General features: G+C 39.2%; 1 protein-coding gene and 1 pseudogene across 1 annotated transcript; one reads left to right on the forward strand and one right to left on the reverse strand.

Moving 5' to 3' along the window:
- LOC113908786 overlaps window positions 1-13,777 on the forward strand; it is a 56,374-nt pseudogene extending 42,597 nt beyond the window's left edge.
- A 1,092-nt stretch (window positions 13,778-14,869) lies between these two features.
- Window positions 14,870-16,861, reverse strand: LOC113908791 (developmental pluripotency-associated 5 protein-like). The gene is made up of 2 exons (XM_027569237.2): window positions 16,774-16,861; window positions 14,870-15,447 (listed from the first exon to the last, which is right to left on the reverse strand). The coding sequence occupies exon 2, from the start codon at window positions 15,377-15,379 to the stop codon at window positions 15,029-15,031; it is 351 nt and encodes a 116-aa protein (XP_027425038.1). The 5' UTR covers window positions 15,380-15,447; window positions 16,774-16,861; the 3' UTR covers window positions 14,870-15,028.
- Window positions 16,862-19,498: the final 2,637 nt, after the last annotated feature.

The following is a 19,498-nucleotide window of genomic DNA, read 5'->3' on the forward strand; positions in this document are numbered from 1 at the left end:
CTAAATTAGTCTTAGCTTATTCTGGCTGCTGTTACAAGGATTCCCTAAACTGGTGGCTTAAACAGTAAACATTTATTTATGCGGTCCTGGAGGCTGGGAAGCCCAAGATTAAGGTGTCGTCAGATTCAGTGTCCGGTGAGGGATGACTTTCTAGTTCATAGATAGCTGTGTTCTTGCTGTGTCCTCACATGGTGGAAGGGGTAAGGGAGCTCTCTAGGGTTTTTATAAGGCACTATTCCATTCACAAGGGCTCCACCCTCATCACCTAATCACCTCCCAAAATTCCCATCGCCAGTACCTTCACACTGGATATTAGGTTTCAGCATATGAATAGGAGGTGTAAATATTCAGCCTAATGAAGATACTAATCTTTGATATTTATAGCCTAGATCACCAGCCATATTAAAATCAAATAGTAGGAATCATATTTTGAAGGTATAACTCCTTAATTTCCATTAAAAGTACAAAAGAGAAGGGGGTATTTCATTGTTTACTAAGATTATTGTTGGCCAGCCAAGTGCATACATGAACATGCTCAAACTGAACTCAGAATGAGATGTGGGCAGAGAGATTTAATTAGAGAAGGAGCCAGCAAAGGAGACTGAGAAGGAATGGCTAGTGTTTTTAGAAGCAAAAGTAGGAGGATGTGGCAGGAAACTTCTAGTGACTTGTTCATCCAGAAGTTGCTACTTCCTGAGGAAGGTTTATGCGATATTGTAGACTTCTAAGAATTACCAGGCTGTCAAACTATTATCTACAATTTCTTATTTATACAGGGTAAGGAAAACCAACAGAAAAGGGTTAACAGATACCTTCAGGGATATAATACTGAAGAATTTCGGGCCCCAGATAACACCTCCACCTTTTCATTCATTTTAAGGCTGGGATTTTGAAAGAGAAATGAGGTTATGGGCAGTAAAGAACTTTCTATACCAAAGTGTACCATAGAACAGATAATAGGTGTGTCTTAGATCTTGACTAAAGACATAGTGATGATGGACTAAGATAGCTGGTCAAAGAATGAGTGGTACAGAGCTGTACAAGCTGAAAATAAACTGTAGGAGAAGAAATAGAAAAAAATCTTTACTACCAGTTATTAAGGACAAAGAACATGAGTCAGAAAGATAATGGTAGAGAAGATGCCTGGCACTTCTCAGGAAAAAAGCAAATGAGAAAAGAGGTCATAATCAATACTTGAGGTCAATCAGCATATCAATACTAGGGTTTAGGTAATCAACAGAGTACACTTTTATAATGTTAATAGAAAAAGGTAAATAGTTATCATAAGTAATCAGTTATGTTATATGTCTCATGCTTAGAATTTAGGTTTGCAATGTCATATCTTAATGAAAAAGTCCAAAGAAAGTAAAAAAAAGAAAAAAAGTGAGATAGATCTTTATGGCCATAAAATAGGAATTTGTAGGGAAAATCCATGAATCAGAGAATGCATGCTGGCAGCATCTTACTGGAAACAAAGAAGAGGGGCATGCAAGTAATATTTATGCAGGATACTTAAAGCTGTTCCGCCAGAGAAAACAGACCATGCATTACCGACATATATCACAAAACACTTATAAAAGCAAAATACGGCAAAGACGATGAGTTTTGGTCATCTGGATTTATTAGGGTTTTATTGTTGTGTAACAAATTACTACAAACTTAGTGACTTAAAAAAATATCCATTTATTTGTTTAGAGTTCTATAGGTTAGTAATCTGGTGCAGTGTTAACTATCTTCTCTGCTCAGGTTCCCATAATGCCAAAATCAAGGTGTTAGCCTGCCTAAATTTTCATCTCAAAATACTGAAAAAGGATCCACTACCAAGATCATTCAGGTTTTTTTTTTTTTTTTTTTTTTTTTTGGCCAAACTCAGTTTCTGTGGTTTTCGGAAGATGATTCCTGTTTCTTTGCCGCCTATCAGCCGGCGACTGCTCAGGATCACTTCAGGTAATCCTGAAGATCACCTATATGCCATGCTGCATGGCCCCCTCCATCTGAAAGCCAGCAACAGCTCTTTGAATCCTTTTCCGGCTTTGGATCTCTGACTTACTGGTCTGGGAGCAGGCAGAGAAAACTCTCTGCTTTTAAAAGGCTAATGTGATTATGTTGGGCCCACCCTAATTTAAGGTCAACTGTACCATATAGTAATTAATTATAGCAGTAAAACTCATCATATTCAGAGTCCCAGGGACTGTTTAGGGAATGAACAAGAAGAGTCAGGCAGGAAATCTTGGGTCCATCTTAGAATTCTGCCTACCACACTGGACATCTGTTAAAGTCTTCTTTCGCAAAAGCAGAGCAAGTAATCCTTATGATAAATTACTGACTACTCCATAGAGGAGGTGATAGTTTCCCTCTACGCTGCTCTGTTCTACCCCCGTGGGATACTGTATTCTTTGTTAGTGTTGCCTGTAAGAGTAGTGGTAAATTGGAGCATATTCAGAGAAGGGGAATCTTCTTGAAACTGTAGCATAAAGAAATGTCTAAAGGACTGAAGATTTTTAGTGTGCAGGAGATGTGTCATAGAGAAAAAAATTAATTCTTGTCTTGATTTAAAATATTCGGAATACTGCCACAAGGTCGATATTCACTGTGTATCTTTAGGATGCATGGTAACAATGGATAGGTGAAGGCAACAAGGAAGTTCAATATAAGGAAACCCTCCCCCCCCAAAAAAGCACAATTTTCTGGAAAATCTCTGAGTGTTCCTACTACAAAGGGTGCCTGGCTGTTTTATTAGAGACCTTAGAATACGAATACATAGGTACTAAAGAGAAAAATAGATTTATGATCAAATTTGTGTAGATTAAGCAAATAAACTAGATTAGATTAAGCAAATTAACAATGCTTGCCTCCCACTTGAGGATTTCTCAAAGATTTTATTATGGTCTGTGATTCTATAATCAGTAGGGTATAGCATACAACATTCCCTAGATTAACAGAACACCAGACTTTTTTTTTTTTTCTTTGAGACACTCCTGGGTCTAGAATTTTACAAACTTTACTTGGTGAACTTCTTCTGTTTTTATAGGGAATTCATGAACCAAAGATGGTGTGACACAACCAATGCAGTCTCTTCCATGATGTCATGACACATTCAAGTACTTTCCTAGCACTGGATCATCTTTACTATATGAGCTGAACATATGCACTGCAGGCATAGAAAAAGAAAGAAGTCTATTTGAATGCCTATGGGACTTAAATGGACTATACATATTCTCATAGACATCAGTTGGAGAATAGTGCTTGGAACCTTGCCTCCTCAAAGCCTTTGCTGCAAGTAATTGAATCAAAGATTGCCTGCATAAAATAAATTGCAAAACGTTAGTCCCAAATTCAACAAAAATTATTAACAATAAAGGTGGAAAATAAGAAAGTATTGTGATCTGTTAGTCTCAGTAAATAATTCAGGAAAAACCTCAATCTTTCTGATTTGTAAGTGGTTGGAAGCTACTGCACTTTATCAATTCAGACACGGCATGTTTGTGGTCTTGACTGCTGTGTTGAGAAAGTTTCATTGGTATAAAAATGTTAGAGTTTCCCCCCACTGTTTCTTTCAATACTACTCAACAAGTCCACTTTTCTTCGTTGTGACACTATGTCCAGATGAAACTAAAACTATCCATGTATCTGGTTAAATATTTCTCATAGTGAATCCTCTGAGATTCATTTTAGAAAATGCTGTAATCCAATAAATTCAGCAGGTTTTGTCCTTTCAGAATTTTTGTTGAAATTCTTGAGGACAAAATGTAACTGACTCTTCATATCCCAGTACACCAGAAGTAGACATCAGTAGAATGAAAATTGCAAAGGTATCTTTTCTAAGGGAATCTCACAATTCCTGAGCTAAAAAGAGGTGTTGTAGGTCCTTATTTCCAGCTTTGCGGGTAAAAAAACTGAGGACCAAAGAGATAGCAATAATACCCGGAGCCCAGCTTTTCTCTTAGTCCAGTTCTTTTGTATTCGATTTTATTTTTCATAACATTGTTCCACAGCTCTTATTATCTTTTGTGTCTGTGTCAAATATTGTACCATAAATGTAATGAATTTATCTTGCAATACTCTGTATTATCCTTTTCTTCATAGTCAAATGTCCAAGATAGACATATTTAGTTAAAATGTCATTACTGGTGGCAAACCTAGGATTCTGCAATTGTATGTTCCCCATATGTATGTCTCTTCACCGATTTTGAGGTTTTCTACAACTTTCAATACCATAATCTATGGAAAATTCATTATCTAAAAAAGATCAATTTCAGGTTGATTTTCAAAAGAAAAGTACTCAAATAATGCCGTCTTATATATATTTATTTGAATACTGTGGAAATCTATCACTACAGAAGTTCTTATCATATCCAGCATAGTAACAAGGTCATCAACCCATTAATTTTAGTGAAGAAACAATTTCCCTTTTAATCTGGGTCTGTCTTTTGGGTAGCATCAATATCTGTAATTCAGGTTTCTAATTTTGAGATGATAAAGTTTCATATTCTTCCTGTTAATTATTGCAAGTTTGGGAGAGGACCTGAAAAAAAAAAAAAAGAGGGGGAGGAGGAGAGGGGAGATATTTTAATAAGAAAGTCCTAAATGGAACTTAATTTAAAAAAAGAACTTGCTACCAATATGATATACTTAAATATAGAACATTTCAATTAATCCAAAGACAGGTAATATCTATGTAAAATTTTCATATTAACCCACCAATGTCCTTCAGCCCGTGCTGAGAAGCACCAACTCTCAGGCTGGGGAAATAGCTTAGCCTCCCAGGTCCACTCAATTCTTGGCCTATAGGCTGAGATTGCCACCAGGGGAGCCAATTAGTGCCAAATATGTTGGTAGTTTTTTGATGTAGGAAAATCTCCCCTAAGAACTGGACTGAGATGAGCCATCAAATGATAGTGATTTTCAGTCACTAATGATCTGAGATTTAAATAGAGACTTTTAATTGGGTTACCAAGCAACCTGCAAATATTTTGGTGATACCTGCTGAGTCAATTGGGTAGTTTGTAACCCACTTTCCTCTGATTATGTTATCTTTGATATGAGTACATTACATATGATAAATGATCAGCATGGGTTTTTTCCTTTGTCATTATCCAAGAAAAGACATCATTGAGTCTTCTGTTCATTCCCCATTATGTTTCCATATGTCCAAAAGAGGGTGAGCAGAGTAAAGCATGGCTAGAGGGAATATAGAGAAAAAGTATTTATTAAGCTCTCTTCTTATGCTCAGGGCTTCTTCTAAGTGGAGTAAGACCTCATGAAATCAGAAAGGCTACAAGGGATTGTTTTGTAAATCATACTTCCCCTTAATTAACAAAACCAGAATTTTGTGTTGTTTCTTACATCAATTTTTTAAAACACAAAAAGTGAAATGTTAAGGATATTATTGTGGTTTTTGTTCCACTGGAGGGTTATTTTCAAAGAAAACTTCTAGAGAAAAATAAATTCCGTTTTTCATTGTTTCCAGATGCCTCTGTCAGTCCCTGTGGTCAAATATATTAACTTTTTTCTAACTGCTACTGTCATTTACTTCAGTCTTTCTTGCTCAACTGCTCCCACATGGGTCTCCCTCTGTTTGGTTCCTTAAACTACATCCTTCTGGGCTTTGGCCCCATTTTGGGATTGGCTTTTAGGTAACATTTCACATTGCCTTTCAACTTCCACTTCTCTGGTACGTGGTGGGCTCTTCAGAAAGGCTGTTTTCTCCCTTTGACCTGTGTGTGGTGTAACGGCCCCACTGTCCGTGAAGCAATGACCAGAGCTTTGCTTCTCCCAGCTTTTCTTCCACAACCGGCTTTGCCTTTCTAGGTAGGTCGCTTATTTAAACTCTTTTTGAGGAGGTATTCCAGTGAGAATGTGTGTTCTGCTTGCCTGGCTTGATGTTTCTTTGAGCAGCTTTTCCTCTCCCTTTGAGAACTTGTCCACACAAGAAATAACATCAAGAGACCTCACTTTTCCATTCCTAGTTCTATTCCCAATGCAAGCAATTGAGCACATTGACAGCATAAATCCTGGTGCCATTTCAAAGATCACATTAAAAGGACCCTTAGAGTTCTCCATTGCCTTTTACAAATGAAGAAGCTGAGGAGCCAACATGTTAAAAGGCTGACATGTTACATAAATAGTGCAAATGCCTGGGAATGAAATCCTGTCTAATCACTCCTAATCACATGTTTTGTGCAGTACATCAGAGCGGCTGTCATTTATTTGATCACTGATTCCTCATTCAGTTTCATTTGCCACAGGTGGTCAAAGTAGAAGTCAAAGGGGCAGGAGATTCTGCGTATTTTATGTGGAGGCATTTCATCCACACAATACAAAATAAGGAAAATGTTATTGAGAAGGGAAATTGAAAGGGAGAGAATGGGGAGAAAATCATGATAAACATCTTAGTTATGAATTGAAGCTCTAAATGCTTACATAAAAGGAAAGAATATTCCATGTGATTGGGTATTGTACACTTGTGAATAAGTGCCCTCCTACCTGCCAAAGTGTCAAAAGTTAAGTGAAAACACACACACACACACACACACATGCACACACGTACAAAGGATACTCTTTGAAAGGATTATCATACTAAGAAGTTGGGCTTAGTGGAATTTTTTTTCTTTTTTTTTTTTTTTTCTCAATTTAACACAGAGGGTTGGAAAGATTTCTTGGGAAATCCCGTGTATTCTCCTTTACGGACTTTACCAAATATGGTTTTCATGTTGTATTCCTTAAAAGATCATTTCTGAGTTCATTTTGAGCTGAATGATCAGCTGGGCTCCCAGAGCCTCTGCAAAGACAACTGTTAAATGTATGGTTGCTGAAGTATGAGATTTGGTTTCTGGTTGATTTTTTTCATTTTTACTGTTTTCCCTCTTCTTTCTCATCTCTGACCAGCCTGAAGCGTGATACAGACCAGGCTGGAAAGTATGAGCTCACAATAAAGCAATATTCTAATTATCTTCCTTTTAGTAAGGGTTCTTTTTGACAGGTGTCAACTAGATTTAAAATGCTTGACTGCTGGGCTTTCTTTCTCTTTTCCCCCTTTTTTTCTGCATTGTCATTCCTTGAAGTAAGGTTAAACGCTGACATCTTTTTGTGCTTAACTAGCAAAACTATCACAGAAATGTATAAATTACAGCTCCGCTTACATTGACACTTAGGATGCTCATCTACCTCTAATGACAAGATGCACAACTGACCTTGGCTATTTTTTTTGTGACCAGAGTTATGAGGTTTAGTTTGCAAAATCTCGGTTCCACATGGTTCCTTCCCATTCTTTCAGCTACTTTTACAAGTGGGATATCCTGGTTAGTTTTTCTATCTTTTTATCTCTTGCATGAATAAATTACAGAGTTCTGCTTCTTATCAAAGAAAACATTCAACTCATCATCTAGGGAACACAAAATATTTTTTTCGACCATAAATTATTCTTAAAGAAAATCTTAAATGAGTTGGACACCCTTTGTGGTGTATGTATATGTATGTGTGAGACGAAAAGAGAATGTGTCTGCTTGATGGCATTAGTTCTAAATGGTCAGAGATAGACTTTCAGATTGTCATTGTATCTGTCAGTCCTTAAGACAAACTAGCCTAAAACAAACAAACAAACAAGCAAGCAACCACCAATAATACCCTTTCCGACTCCTTGACCAACAGCTGTGAATGACAAAATATGCCCAGCTCTTCCGCTATAGTATTTTCTTCCTGCTTATTGGCAGAGAATGTGATTTCATCATAGAAGGTTGGAAAATGACCCCTTGTAATGATGGAATTTACATAAATAAATGCTGATAGCACAAAACAGATAATATGCTATGGGTCTCATCACAACAAGTTGTTTCCTACTGACAGAGTCTACGTTGGAAGCACACAATTATGCAAATCAAACTAATGCCAGTTGCTCATTACGGTCATGGTGGTAGAGGCAAAAATATACCCTCCATAGACAGCATGAGGCTGGGCCACAAGCCAAAATGTTTGGTTTTGCTGACATAGTAACTGAGTCAACAAAAATAGGATATAATAGTAATACATCAGAGGACTCCACATCAGGGCAGACCTGAAGCTTAATGGACTGTGAATCCTATATCTGTGTAGAGAGTCCTTTCACTGGTATTGACCCATAATACGTCTGCTTCCACAATGGCCAATCCTATAGAAATAGATTACAGAAGCATTTTGGGGGAAACCTGAAATGTCTGCAAGACATTCTATTAGCTTTTCCTAAAACAGGTGATATGACACTTATAAATACTTAAATAATGCCATCTATCCTAGGCTTAAACACTTCCCAGAATATTTCAGAGTACAGTACCTGCTGCTATTTATTTGATCTAAGTGTGTCCTGAGTTCTCATTATGGCACTGAAGATATTTTCAAACAATAGCATATTTATTTGACACATAAATATCTTTCCTATTTTCTAAAAATAGATTGTTGTTACCAGGAGAAAATTTAACCCTAGAGAGTAGCTAATGAATCTGTTCTTCACACAGGCAGACCTAAGAACAAATGTGGCCCTGGTGTAGGTCAGTGAAGCAACAGCCACTGACCTACCAGTTTAATCGATCTCTCTTCTGAGTGATAGTATAATACATGGGGTAGACCGATGCCATGAGTGGCCTAGATGCTTCACCAACATGGTATCCGTGCCCTTTGCCATGAGACTTTGCAGTTCTTCCCATTAAGAAATGAACATATTTCCTTGCCACCCAGTTCTGAGTTTAGCCATGCGACTTGCTTGGCCAATGAGGTGTAAGCAGTTGTACCAGAAGCAAAGGAGGCAGGGAAAAGCATTTGTATTTGCCACTGTCTGGGAAGAACATGGCTGGCCCTACTTGCTGCAGGGCAGGAGACACATGGAGGACAGTGGAGCTGTCCTGTCTGGGCCAGCCTAGATTGGCCAGTGATCAGCTAACCCCAAACATCTGAATGAGCTCAGATCAGACCTACCTAGCTGAACCCAGCCTAAATCATGGATTCACACACTAATAGATGCTTAATATTTCAAGCCCATGAATTTTGTACTGTTTATTAGGCAGTAATTGTACTAATGTATGACTGATGAGTTTTCATAAAGTTTTATGAGGTTAAAAAAAAACTGCGAGAGATGGGGTGCCTGGATGGTGTAGTTGGTTAAGTGTCCAGCTCTTGATTTCAGCTCAGGTCATGATCTTAGGATCATGAGCTCGAGCCCTGTGTCAGATTCCATGCTCAGTGTGGAGGCTGCTTTAAGAATCTCTCTCTCTCTCTCTCTCTCTCCCTCCGCCCCTCCCCTCTCCTTCTCTAGAAAATAAATAAATGTATCTTTTTTAAAAAATGCAAGAGAAATACGCTCTATAAATAATGAAAAGGAGATTGAGTCAACGGATTTAAAATACAAACATAGGAAAATGCAAATCAATACCACAATGAGATACCACTTTACACACACTAGAATAACTATAATCAGACAGACAATAACAAACATTAGCTGGGATGTAGAGAAACTGGAGCCCTATGGTGCAGCCACTTTGGAAAACAGTTTAGCAGTTCATTGAAATGTTAGTCATAGCAATTCCATTCCTAGATATGTATTTAAGAGAAAGGAAAACCTAGGTCCATGCAAAAACTTGTACACAGATGCTCATAATCATGCAAATGGCCAAAAAGTGGAAACAATTCAAATGCCATCAATTGATGAATGAATAAACAAAATTTGGCATAGCCATACAATGAGATACTATTCAGCAATAAAAAGGAATGAAATAATGATCTGGAGGTTACCCAGCACTGGAGTAGCACAGGGAGTCATGGGAGTGACTACTAATGAGTACAAGGATTTCTTTTTGGGTGATAAAAGTGTAAAATTAGGGGGACCTGCGTGGCTCAGTCGGTTAAGCATCTGCCTTAGGCTCAGGTCATGATCCCAGGGTCCTGGGATCGAGCCCCGCATCGGGCTCCCTGCTCGGCGGGAAGCCTGCTTCTCCCTCTCCCACTCCCCCTGCTTGTGTTCCTGCTCTCGCTGTCTCTCTCTCTGTTGAAAAATAAAATCTTTAAGAAAAAATGTATCTACAAATACTTACCCCATCTCTGACCAAAGCATAGCTTGGTCTTTGTCTTACTAACCCTCTTATTCTAGCACTCTTGAATTCCTGGACCCTAGTCATTCTTCATTTATTTTCATTGATTGAAAGAGGTGTATAGCCAAAATAAAACCAAACTCTTAGGATTGTTTCTTTAGAACTATGCTATTGACGACATTTAACATATTTTAAAAACGAAATAAGGGAGAATTTTTGATATTCATTACTAGACACTGATTTTCACAGAGCTCCAGCTCTGCCTTTTCTTTTTCTTCTATGATACTCTTTCATCATCTGCTTGCTCTTAAAACTGATCTGTGGGAAAGAAAGGACACCCCCTATAGGTTTTTAGGGTTTGCATATGGAGGCTAACTTCATTGTATAAACTGTAGGCAAACTGGTCATGCTCAGACCTGATCCTGATTTAGTGGTCACTGCCTCTCTTTAGCAGGTTTGAGGTTTAACTTGCTTTGTCTCGTGAAACTGAGTAAATGGACAGTCCACCACACTGTCACGTGTCCTGACCCCACCTCCACCTCCACGGTTTTTTCTCATCTAGGAGCCTGTCCTCTCTCCACCCCCACCATGGCCACACCTTCCTTCAGGCCCTCATTATTTTTGTCTCAATTAGCACTTCTTCCAGATTGGTTCACATGCTTCTGGTAACCCCCTCCCAATTGTCCCCAGAGTGATAGTTGTGAAGGGGATGTCCTGACCATTTCATACCCTTTAACAAAAAATTTCACTGGCTTCCTTTCACTCCAGATAAAATAAAATTTTCTTGGAGTAATCTGTGGGGCCTTTTATGATCTGACAATCTTATGAAATCTTGCCAACCCTCCCTTTTGACATGGTAAACTACTTACTCATAATGTTCTCCCTGCATGCCTTGAAATAAGTACTCCCTTATCTTTGTGGGTGATGGAGGAGAGGGAAGAAATTACAATGGAAAATGGATAAATATCCCCAGGGGGGGAAGGCAAACTGGGGGGTTGCTGTTATAGGAGTATAAAGTTTCAGGCATGCAAGATGAAAAAGTCCTAGGGATCTACTGTTCACCATTGTGCTTAGAGTTAACAATCCTGAACTGCACACTTAAAAATTTGCTAAGAGGTTAGATCTCATAATATGCATTTTTTACCACAATAAAAAATAGATAAAGATATCAGTATATATAGACGCAGTATATCTTCACTCACCTCTCTTCACCTGATAACCCCCTGCTCAGCCTCCAGAATCTCCTTGAGTGCTGCTTCTTGCCAGGAGGTCTCTCCTAAACCCATCTGGGCTAAGTACCTCTCCTCATCCAGCTGTTAGCAGCAATGTGTGCTACGATGTCTAGTTTTGTTTTGTTTTTTGTTGTTGTTGTTTTATTTTCCAAATTCAGTCCATAGCAGATTATTACCAGTCTGTGCAATGTCTTTCTTCTTTCACTGTCATTCATTCATTTATTCATTCATTTATTCCCTTCTCCCCATTTCTTCCTGCTACGTCCCCCCCCCAAAGAATATATTGTGTTCTTTGGATCCATAAATGTGTATGGATTCTTGATTTTAGATTAAGTCCGTGTGAAAGTAGTGTCTTGTCTTATCTATGTGCATTTTTCACTTAATTGCCTGTTATACCTGCCTGTGTCTGCATCTGAATCATAAGCCATTTGAGGGCAGTGGCTTTTCATCCTCTTTCTAACCTGAACACCTTGCATAGTGAAACACAGAAAGTGATACAGTAAGAACTCAGTAAATGTTTATTAAATCCATTCATGAGATCAATTAAAAGGTCTAAATTAAAAGGTCTAAATTTTAGTTGCACTTTTAATGACCTTTGGTGGACTTTTCAAGTTTTATATCTCTTATCAGGAATCTAACCATGAGTAATTGCAATAAGAGCCAAAATCTTCAAATATGAAACCATTGCATCTTAGCCTCTTTTGCTACCCAACTCCTCTCTGAGGTGTTGCTTAAGCACTCTCTTCCTACAATGCTTGTGGCTATTGTAGACCATCGTATGGACAGTGGCGGAAGTGTTTAGTAGATTTCGACTTCTTTCTCAAAATGGTTGCTGATTCATAGCCAAAGTGATCAACCCCAGAGGGAACTGAGCCTTCCAACCAACCCAAAGCCAGTTTTGTCATTCCCATCACCCACTAAAGGACTACAAAGATTCTTTCCTTGACTTTGAACCATTGCTTGGTTTTACAGTCCACTTGCCTGTGGTTTAGAAACTGAGCATGTCAGCACTACTTTTTACTGCCTCAGTGTAGCAGCAAATGTGTTTTGTTCTCTCCTTTCAAAAGTGAAGATTGTGTTTTAAAATCACTCTTTCCCTTAGGGAACCACTCATTCCTAATTCCCTGACAGGCCACGAGGACCTCAAAATTAAGAAAGATGTCAAAAAATGTGAGTTTGTACAGAAAGGACTAGAAAACCACCCAGACACATAATGACTCAGTTACATGCCTGGCTTTTGTCGGGAGAAATGTGTGTCTGAATTTTCAGGCTCATAATAGACATGTGCAACTAACTGACTTTTATCTTGCCTCTGTCATATTGATCTATCAGTGAATCTATAATAGAAGATGGGAGCCTGGAACAGTAAAAAGTAATAACCATTGAGATGGATAGCCCGAGCAAAAATGTAGTTTCATGGGGACACTTAGTGTAAAGAACTGTAGATTCATGTCAAGGGGGCATAAGTATCCCCTTCAAAGCCAACTGTTAAAAACACCTAGTGCACAGCTGACCTGCCTTCAGAATATGATATGTTTCTGTATTGATTTTCAGAGTTTCAAAACAACAGGAAATAGCCAAGTGGAAGTTTCTTTGCAGAGCACTAAAAGTAATTTACCTTCTTCCTTTGATTTTAGCTTCAGATTTTGTTTTATGGTTCAAAATACAAGAGCTTATTTTAAAAAATTCATTTCTAACGTATCATAGGAAGTAGCACTGAGACCACGGCAGCATGGAGTAAGAAATGAGCCACAAAATGCAACAAAACAAGTTCCCCAAATTGCATTAATGGAGGTAGTGACAAGTTGTTACATGATGCATCTTGTCTTCCAAGCACAGACCCATTGATGGAGAGCAGGATTTTACCATTATCAGAGTATTCTGAAGAAGAGATTGAAGAGCCTCTAAAATGATCAGTACTGAGACATTGAAGTCATCTGGGGTTGACTTCTGTTATTCCATCTTTTATATGTCTCTTTGCATGAAAACATTGGCATATTTAAAAAAAAAGGCTGTCTAGGACAGAAGAAAAACAATTTACTTTTCAGTGCAAATTGATGCCACTTGCCTCTTTTTGATGTACAGCAAACGCCAAACATGATGTAATATGAATAACTTACAATTCCTCGACTAGGAATCTCGGGGTTTTTTTTGTTTTGTTTTGTTTTGTTTTGTTTTTGTTTTTGTTTTTGTTTTCAGAAATCAAGTACATCCTATTTGCATGTATTTGCTGTGTGCAGGGTATGGAGAGGCAGGAAAATAAACTTCAGCTGATTTACTGCCCAAATTTGATATTTTTCCCAGTTTTCTTCACATTTGGCTTTGGGAAGTTGTATCAGTCAGAGTTCCGGCAAGAATCAGATGGTGCACTCAAAAGAAAAGATTAAAGAGAGTTTTAATGAAGACACAAAGGGTGGGCAATATTTAGGGAAGCCAACCGATGAGGGTAAAGCAGATATTCCTAAGCCTCCCAACCACCACCAGGGCTGAAGTAACAAACAGAGGTATGGTTAGAGTAGGGGGCTTGTGTCTGATGGGAGGGTCTCATGACAGGAGCTGTGGCCCAAGGAAGAGGCACTCAGAGACACTGTCAAGCCATGAATCAGCCAGAGGGAGCCAAGGAAAGAAACTCTCCAATGTTTCCTTTCTTTTGTCCACTTTGCAACCAGGACCTCCCGTTGGCTGAGCCCTACCGAAAGCCAGAGGAAAAGAAACTTTGTTTCACATTGCCTTCAGATTAGCCTCCTGGAATGTGGGACAAAGGGAGAAACCTGGAGAATGATCTGGAGGGGCAGATGGAAAATAGCCCATTCAGGGGCATAGAGTCATATTTTACTTTAGACATATGCTCTGTGCTTATAGAGTTGGCAATATAATTGCAGTTTTTCAGCAGCAGTAGAACTAGAAAATGCAACCCTTTTACTGTATGTACGGCATATCCTGACCAAGTTTAGAAGGATAGTTGGCTTTGGGAGTTATGAGTATGAAATAAGAATATAAGCACAGAAGAAACTGTTAAGAAATTGAGGAATAGAAGTTAAACAAAATTAAACAAAGAAGTATAAAAGAGTTGGGAATCTGTTAACCTCTGCCCTCTACTTCTTACCAGCTACAACATGACAGCAAGTACAAATACTGTGATAACGTTCCCAGGAGTCATGGGTATGACTAACCTCTTCCTTACCTCCCCTTACCAATCCCATTAAAAAAAAAAAAAAAAAGACTTTCTAATTCAGATTATGGAAATATTCTAGTTTACAAGAAAAACAACAGGAAACATGGATTCTCTTTAGACATTCAATCATAGATTATATTTTTAAATGACGCATTATTTCCATAAAGGGAGAAATATTTGTCATATGTTTGCTAGAGCAAGATTAAAATGCATATGAACTCTAGGCTATTTTTTCTAAATCACACCCTTATAAGGAGCCCATTTACTATAAATACTTGAATTTGTTAAGTATTAGATATGGGCTAGATTATTTTTGTGTATGTATTTTTTTTTTTATTCTCAGATGTTTTCTTTTTTTTTTTTATTTATTTAAAATTTTATTTTAATTAGCAAACCTGGGAGGGGGAGCCACATTAGAACTCAGAGACAAAGGTGGAGACCCAAAAATCAGCTGGTTTTTCCTTGTCAGGCTGGAGGAGAATTTCAACCAGACCACATCCATTCCAGCTCTGGAGACAGTTTACTCTTTAAATCCTGATTCCAGGTACGTTGGTTGCAAACTGGCTTCACTTCATCCAAGGACCTAGCTCTAGGGCTTTCATGGCATCCTCAAGTTTGAGCATCCCTCGTTCCTGTCGCTGACGGTGCCATTCGGCCATGGACTGGAGCATCCACCTGGCCCTGAGCTTATACAAGTAAGAACCATAAACCACGATCTCGGTGAGGTCCGAGGATTCCAGAACCTTTAGCTCGAGCATGACTTTGCTCACTTGCTCGATGTACAGGATTCGAGATCCAGCTGGGCCAAACATAGCTTCCAAGAGCTGCGTCTGGACCTGCAACACCTCGGGATCTTTCAAGTCTTCGGGAGCTTTCACCCACGGTGGAATATCTTTTCGTTCTGGTAGCGTCCCCATCTGGACTGCCTCAAAACTTACCACACTCCCTCTCAGATGTTTTCATTGTGCCTTCTGCAACCAATGGCCTGGGTTGGAAGATTAGAATAACAAAGGGTCTCTCTTGAAATACACAAACTTATCAATTCTCATTAGGAAAGTAACAATCTGGACCAGAAAATTTACATTTTATACGGAATCCAGGTCCTATGTCAAACATATTGGGTGTGTTTCAAAGGACACAGGTTAACAGCTCTTTCCCTTATATAGATAAATTACCTACCTATCCATTATCCACCTATCTATGAATCTAAATTTATAATTATTCAAGTGCAAAAGGTAGCCCACTTGCAGAATTCTGTCTAAAAATTGCCAATCACTGGAGCAATATTTACAGTTCTTAAGTCCACTATTAGAATGTTTGGTTCTCACCTCAGATAAAGTGATAGCTATATGCTGCCAAGGTTTGCTTTGCTTTCTTTTTTTGCTTGTACTTTTTCTCATCAAAGACAACTTTTTTAAAGCTGAAATATTTCACAAACAGCTTCTAATGGCTTGAATTGTTCTTTTTTTTTTTTTAAGTACAGATAACGGGAAGTAAAAATACAGTTAACGGCTTCTTTCAAAGTATGTTGACATTTCTTTTTCATTAGAACAGGATTGTAACGTGTATCCACATGTTAGCTGTAAAGAAAAGTACTATCTCTTGAGTGGTAAAAATATATGTGAAGTACTCATTCCAAACATATGACTTACACACACACACACATTCACACACACACTCGTGCACTTTCACAAGTGCACATGCACACACAGGCTGGGCTGGGAGGAGAGTGTGATGAGAAAGGATAAGATTTGAAATCAGAAAATCTACATTCAAGGGACGCCTGGGTGGCTCATTCGTAAAGCGTCCGCCTTCTGCTCAGGTCATGGTCCCAGGGTCCCGGGATCGAGCCCCACATCGGGCTCCCTGCTCCGCAGGAAGCCTGCCTCTCCCTCTCCCACTCCCCCTGCCTGTGTTCCCTCTCTCGCTGTGTCTCTCTCTCTGTCAAATAAATAAAATCTTAAAAAAGAGAGAAAAAAAAAGAAAAGAAAATCTACATTCAAATCCTGACTCCTTCCTGATTATGATCGTAATCCTCTCCCATCCCTACTCCACCAACTACTTCTCTAGTCAGTCCCCCAAATCCTGTGTTCTCATCCATAACTTATATAATTCCCTGAATTCTCTTTATGGCCATCTACCATTACTCATTTGTTTCCTGAGTATTGTTGCCCTGCCCTCACCTGTCATTTGATTTAGTTAACTTGTCCCTCTTTTTAACACCCAGCTTAATCTTCACTTTCTCCAGGATTCTTTCCTGAATTCCTGCAACCTGAATCAGGCGACCCCCACCTCTAGCCACCATACGTACCACAGTACTTATCCCACTGTCTTGTCGTTCTTTCTTGCCTTGACCATCATCACTGGATCAAAACTCCCTAGAGGATGTGGGCAGCATCTTGTTTCTCTTTGTATTTCTAACTTCTTTTAAAATAAGGGGCACATAGTAATAGAAGGCCAGTGAGAGTTTTGGTGAATGAATGAATCTTGAGCTCAACTCATTTTAACTCATGACTCCGGGTGTGACCAAATTCTGGGACGCTAACCATTCCATAAACAAATGAGGGAAGATAAAATTCCAAGTGTTTCATTAACATTCCAAAGTATGCAATAGAAATCGAATGCCTGGCTGACTGACTCCAAAGACCGTGCTTTTTTCTATTGGGCCATGTTCCCTCTCCAGGTAACTCCCCAAGCCTCTGTCTCTCAAAGAAGTGGGACAGAGAAAACTGTCCAGGCCACAGTTGATAAAAGCAACAAAGGAAATTATGTCAGTTAATGTGGAACAGACTAACAGAAAAGTCTACTGCCTTTACTGTTAGGGAGAAAAATAACTTCAAATAACACAGTGAATAAGTGAACTCTAAGGGATTACCTAGCCATGCCACCCTCTTCCACCCCACACTGAAGGTTTTCTTTAGAACGAGCCAAGCTCTATCCAGTCACCTTAAATTAGTCTCCCTTAGCATGTATAATAAGCACAGTTGCACACCTAGGGTTTCTCTATACCAACACTGACAAGAAAATGTATAGTAGCAGTAGCATAATGGAAAGAGTATGAGGCTCAGGAAGGCTGCTCATTCTATTAGTCTGCAAAACGCGATCAGCCTACAGTTTAAAGAGAGAAAGACACAGGGAGAGTAAAGTTCAATTGCCCTCTAATTAGCCCTAATTAGCAGATTGAAAGCTATTTGTATATAACAAAAGGCACCTATTTTTGTGGTTCAGCAACTAAAATGAATAGTCCAAATGGATAGTAGCTACTAGAGTAGAAAGCAATTTGGGAACAAGTACATACAATTTCAGTACTGTCTTATGGGACCGATAACTAGTCTGGGAAAGTTGTGTTTGTTTGTTTGTTTTTCCAATTGAATAATAAGAAAGAAGAATTGAGCAAACATGAATTACTCGTAGCTATCAAAAGGTCATAAAATCCAAGGCAATCTATAGAAATTAGCACAACCAGGAGTTTTGCAACAGCAATTTATGAATCAATTGTGTTTTCCAAATCTCCATTGAAATGAAATATTTTGGAAACCTGAGATGCATTATTTCATATGACTAATGTCACATCTAGTGACAATTTAATTTCTAATGACTCTGACTTGAGTCTAAATACAATTTTCCAACAAGGATACTTTGGGAACTTGCCATCATTCCAAAATGGGCCATGTCAGAAGCAAGTTTCTCTGGGGTGCTGAAGCAGGATATCTTCTTCCTTCCTCTTTCCCCTAGTCTCAAGTCTGTAAATGAGAGGAACAAAATAGAATTGTCAGGGACAGAGGCTTGGAATGAAGGCAGAAACTTGGGACGGGGCTCTGAAGTAAGAAGGAACGGAGTAGAATAGAGGGGGGAGCCCTGAGGGACAGGAGCTCACTGTAGAGCCTCCAGTGCTTTTCACCTGGTTCTCAGTCACTTTCTATCTCTTATAACCAAATTCCCAGCCAGCTAAGATGGGCTGGCCCTCAATATCACTTTCGCTACTAAATTCCTTCTTTCTTAACCGACATTTTGTGGTTGAACAGATGAATCCCAGATGTGAAAAGAATAGTTCACATGCACAGTGAATGAAGTCCTGGCTCATTAAAGGAAAGATACTATTCCTTCCTGGCTCCGAACACCAAGATAGCAATTCCTAGAGTTGAGAGGGAATTGGGAACTTCTAACAAAAGCCGTAAAGAAAACATCCTGGGTTACGAGGAAAGTCTTAACAAGAGAATATCATTTAGTGTCTTGTCCAGTTCCAAGTGCTTCCTCGAGAACTTGCCCCCCGTGGTCGTCTCCCCTGTGTTCCAAGACTCTTACTTAGACCTAGTGTTGGCATCCCCTCTTATCTAGTTTTATAAAAAGGCCAGCACAGAAAAAGCAGTAGCAGAACCTCCGTCTTCACTGAGTGTTGGACTGAGGGAGAATAAGGATTAAGGAGGAGACATGATGGGTGCGTGCCTAACATTCACTCAGGACGTGATTATAGTACTCAAGGGGGAGAAGATTAACCCTGAAGTTACTGGAGGAAGAAACTGCCCCCACATGCTGCAGCCATCATCAACTTTGTAAAGGCTGAGAATGGTCTGAGCTCGTTCCTCCTATTATAGATAACTCACTTACAGTCCAGGAAATCTCAAATGCTTCCTAGCTTGCCCCACTGCCTTTTGCAGCCTGTCTTGCCCGGAGCCTTGCTACAGGTGCTGACTCCTCACGTGGCAAAGAGAATGTGCCCCCCACGGAGTGTCTTGGGGGAAACACTTTTCCTCTTGACCTCACGTTTCTGAAAAACATTCAGTTCTATTTAAAATGAGAAGAGAATGACCCAAGAAGACAGAAAGGAAAGGACTCGTTGCAAAAGGCACGTTTTTCACTGGCTGACAAGCTTCACTTTGATTCCCCAACTTTCAGGAATGCAGACTTTCTCATCGAACAGCCGCGCTGCCGGCTGAGAGTAAACAGTAAACTCTCCAGTGGCAGAGCATGCCCCAAGACGAAAACGTGTGAGGGAAGGAATCTCCATGCCAGGCATAACCTGATGGAATGCTGAC

Source organism: Zalophus californianus, chromosome 4, assembly GCF_009762305.2.
Source record: "Zalophus californianus isolate mZalCal1 chromosome 4, mZalCal1.pri.v2, whole genome shotgun sequence".
NCBI lineage: Eukaryota > Metazoa > Chordata > Mammalia > Carnivora > Otariidae > Zalophus > Zalophus californianus.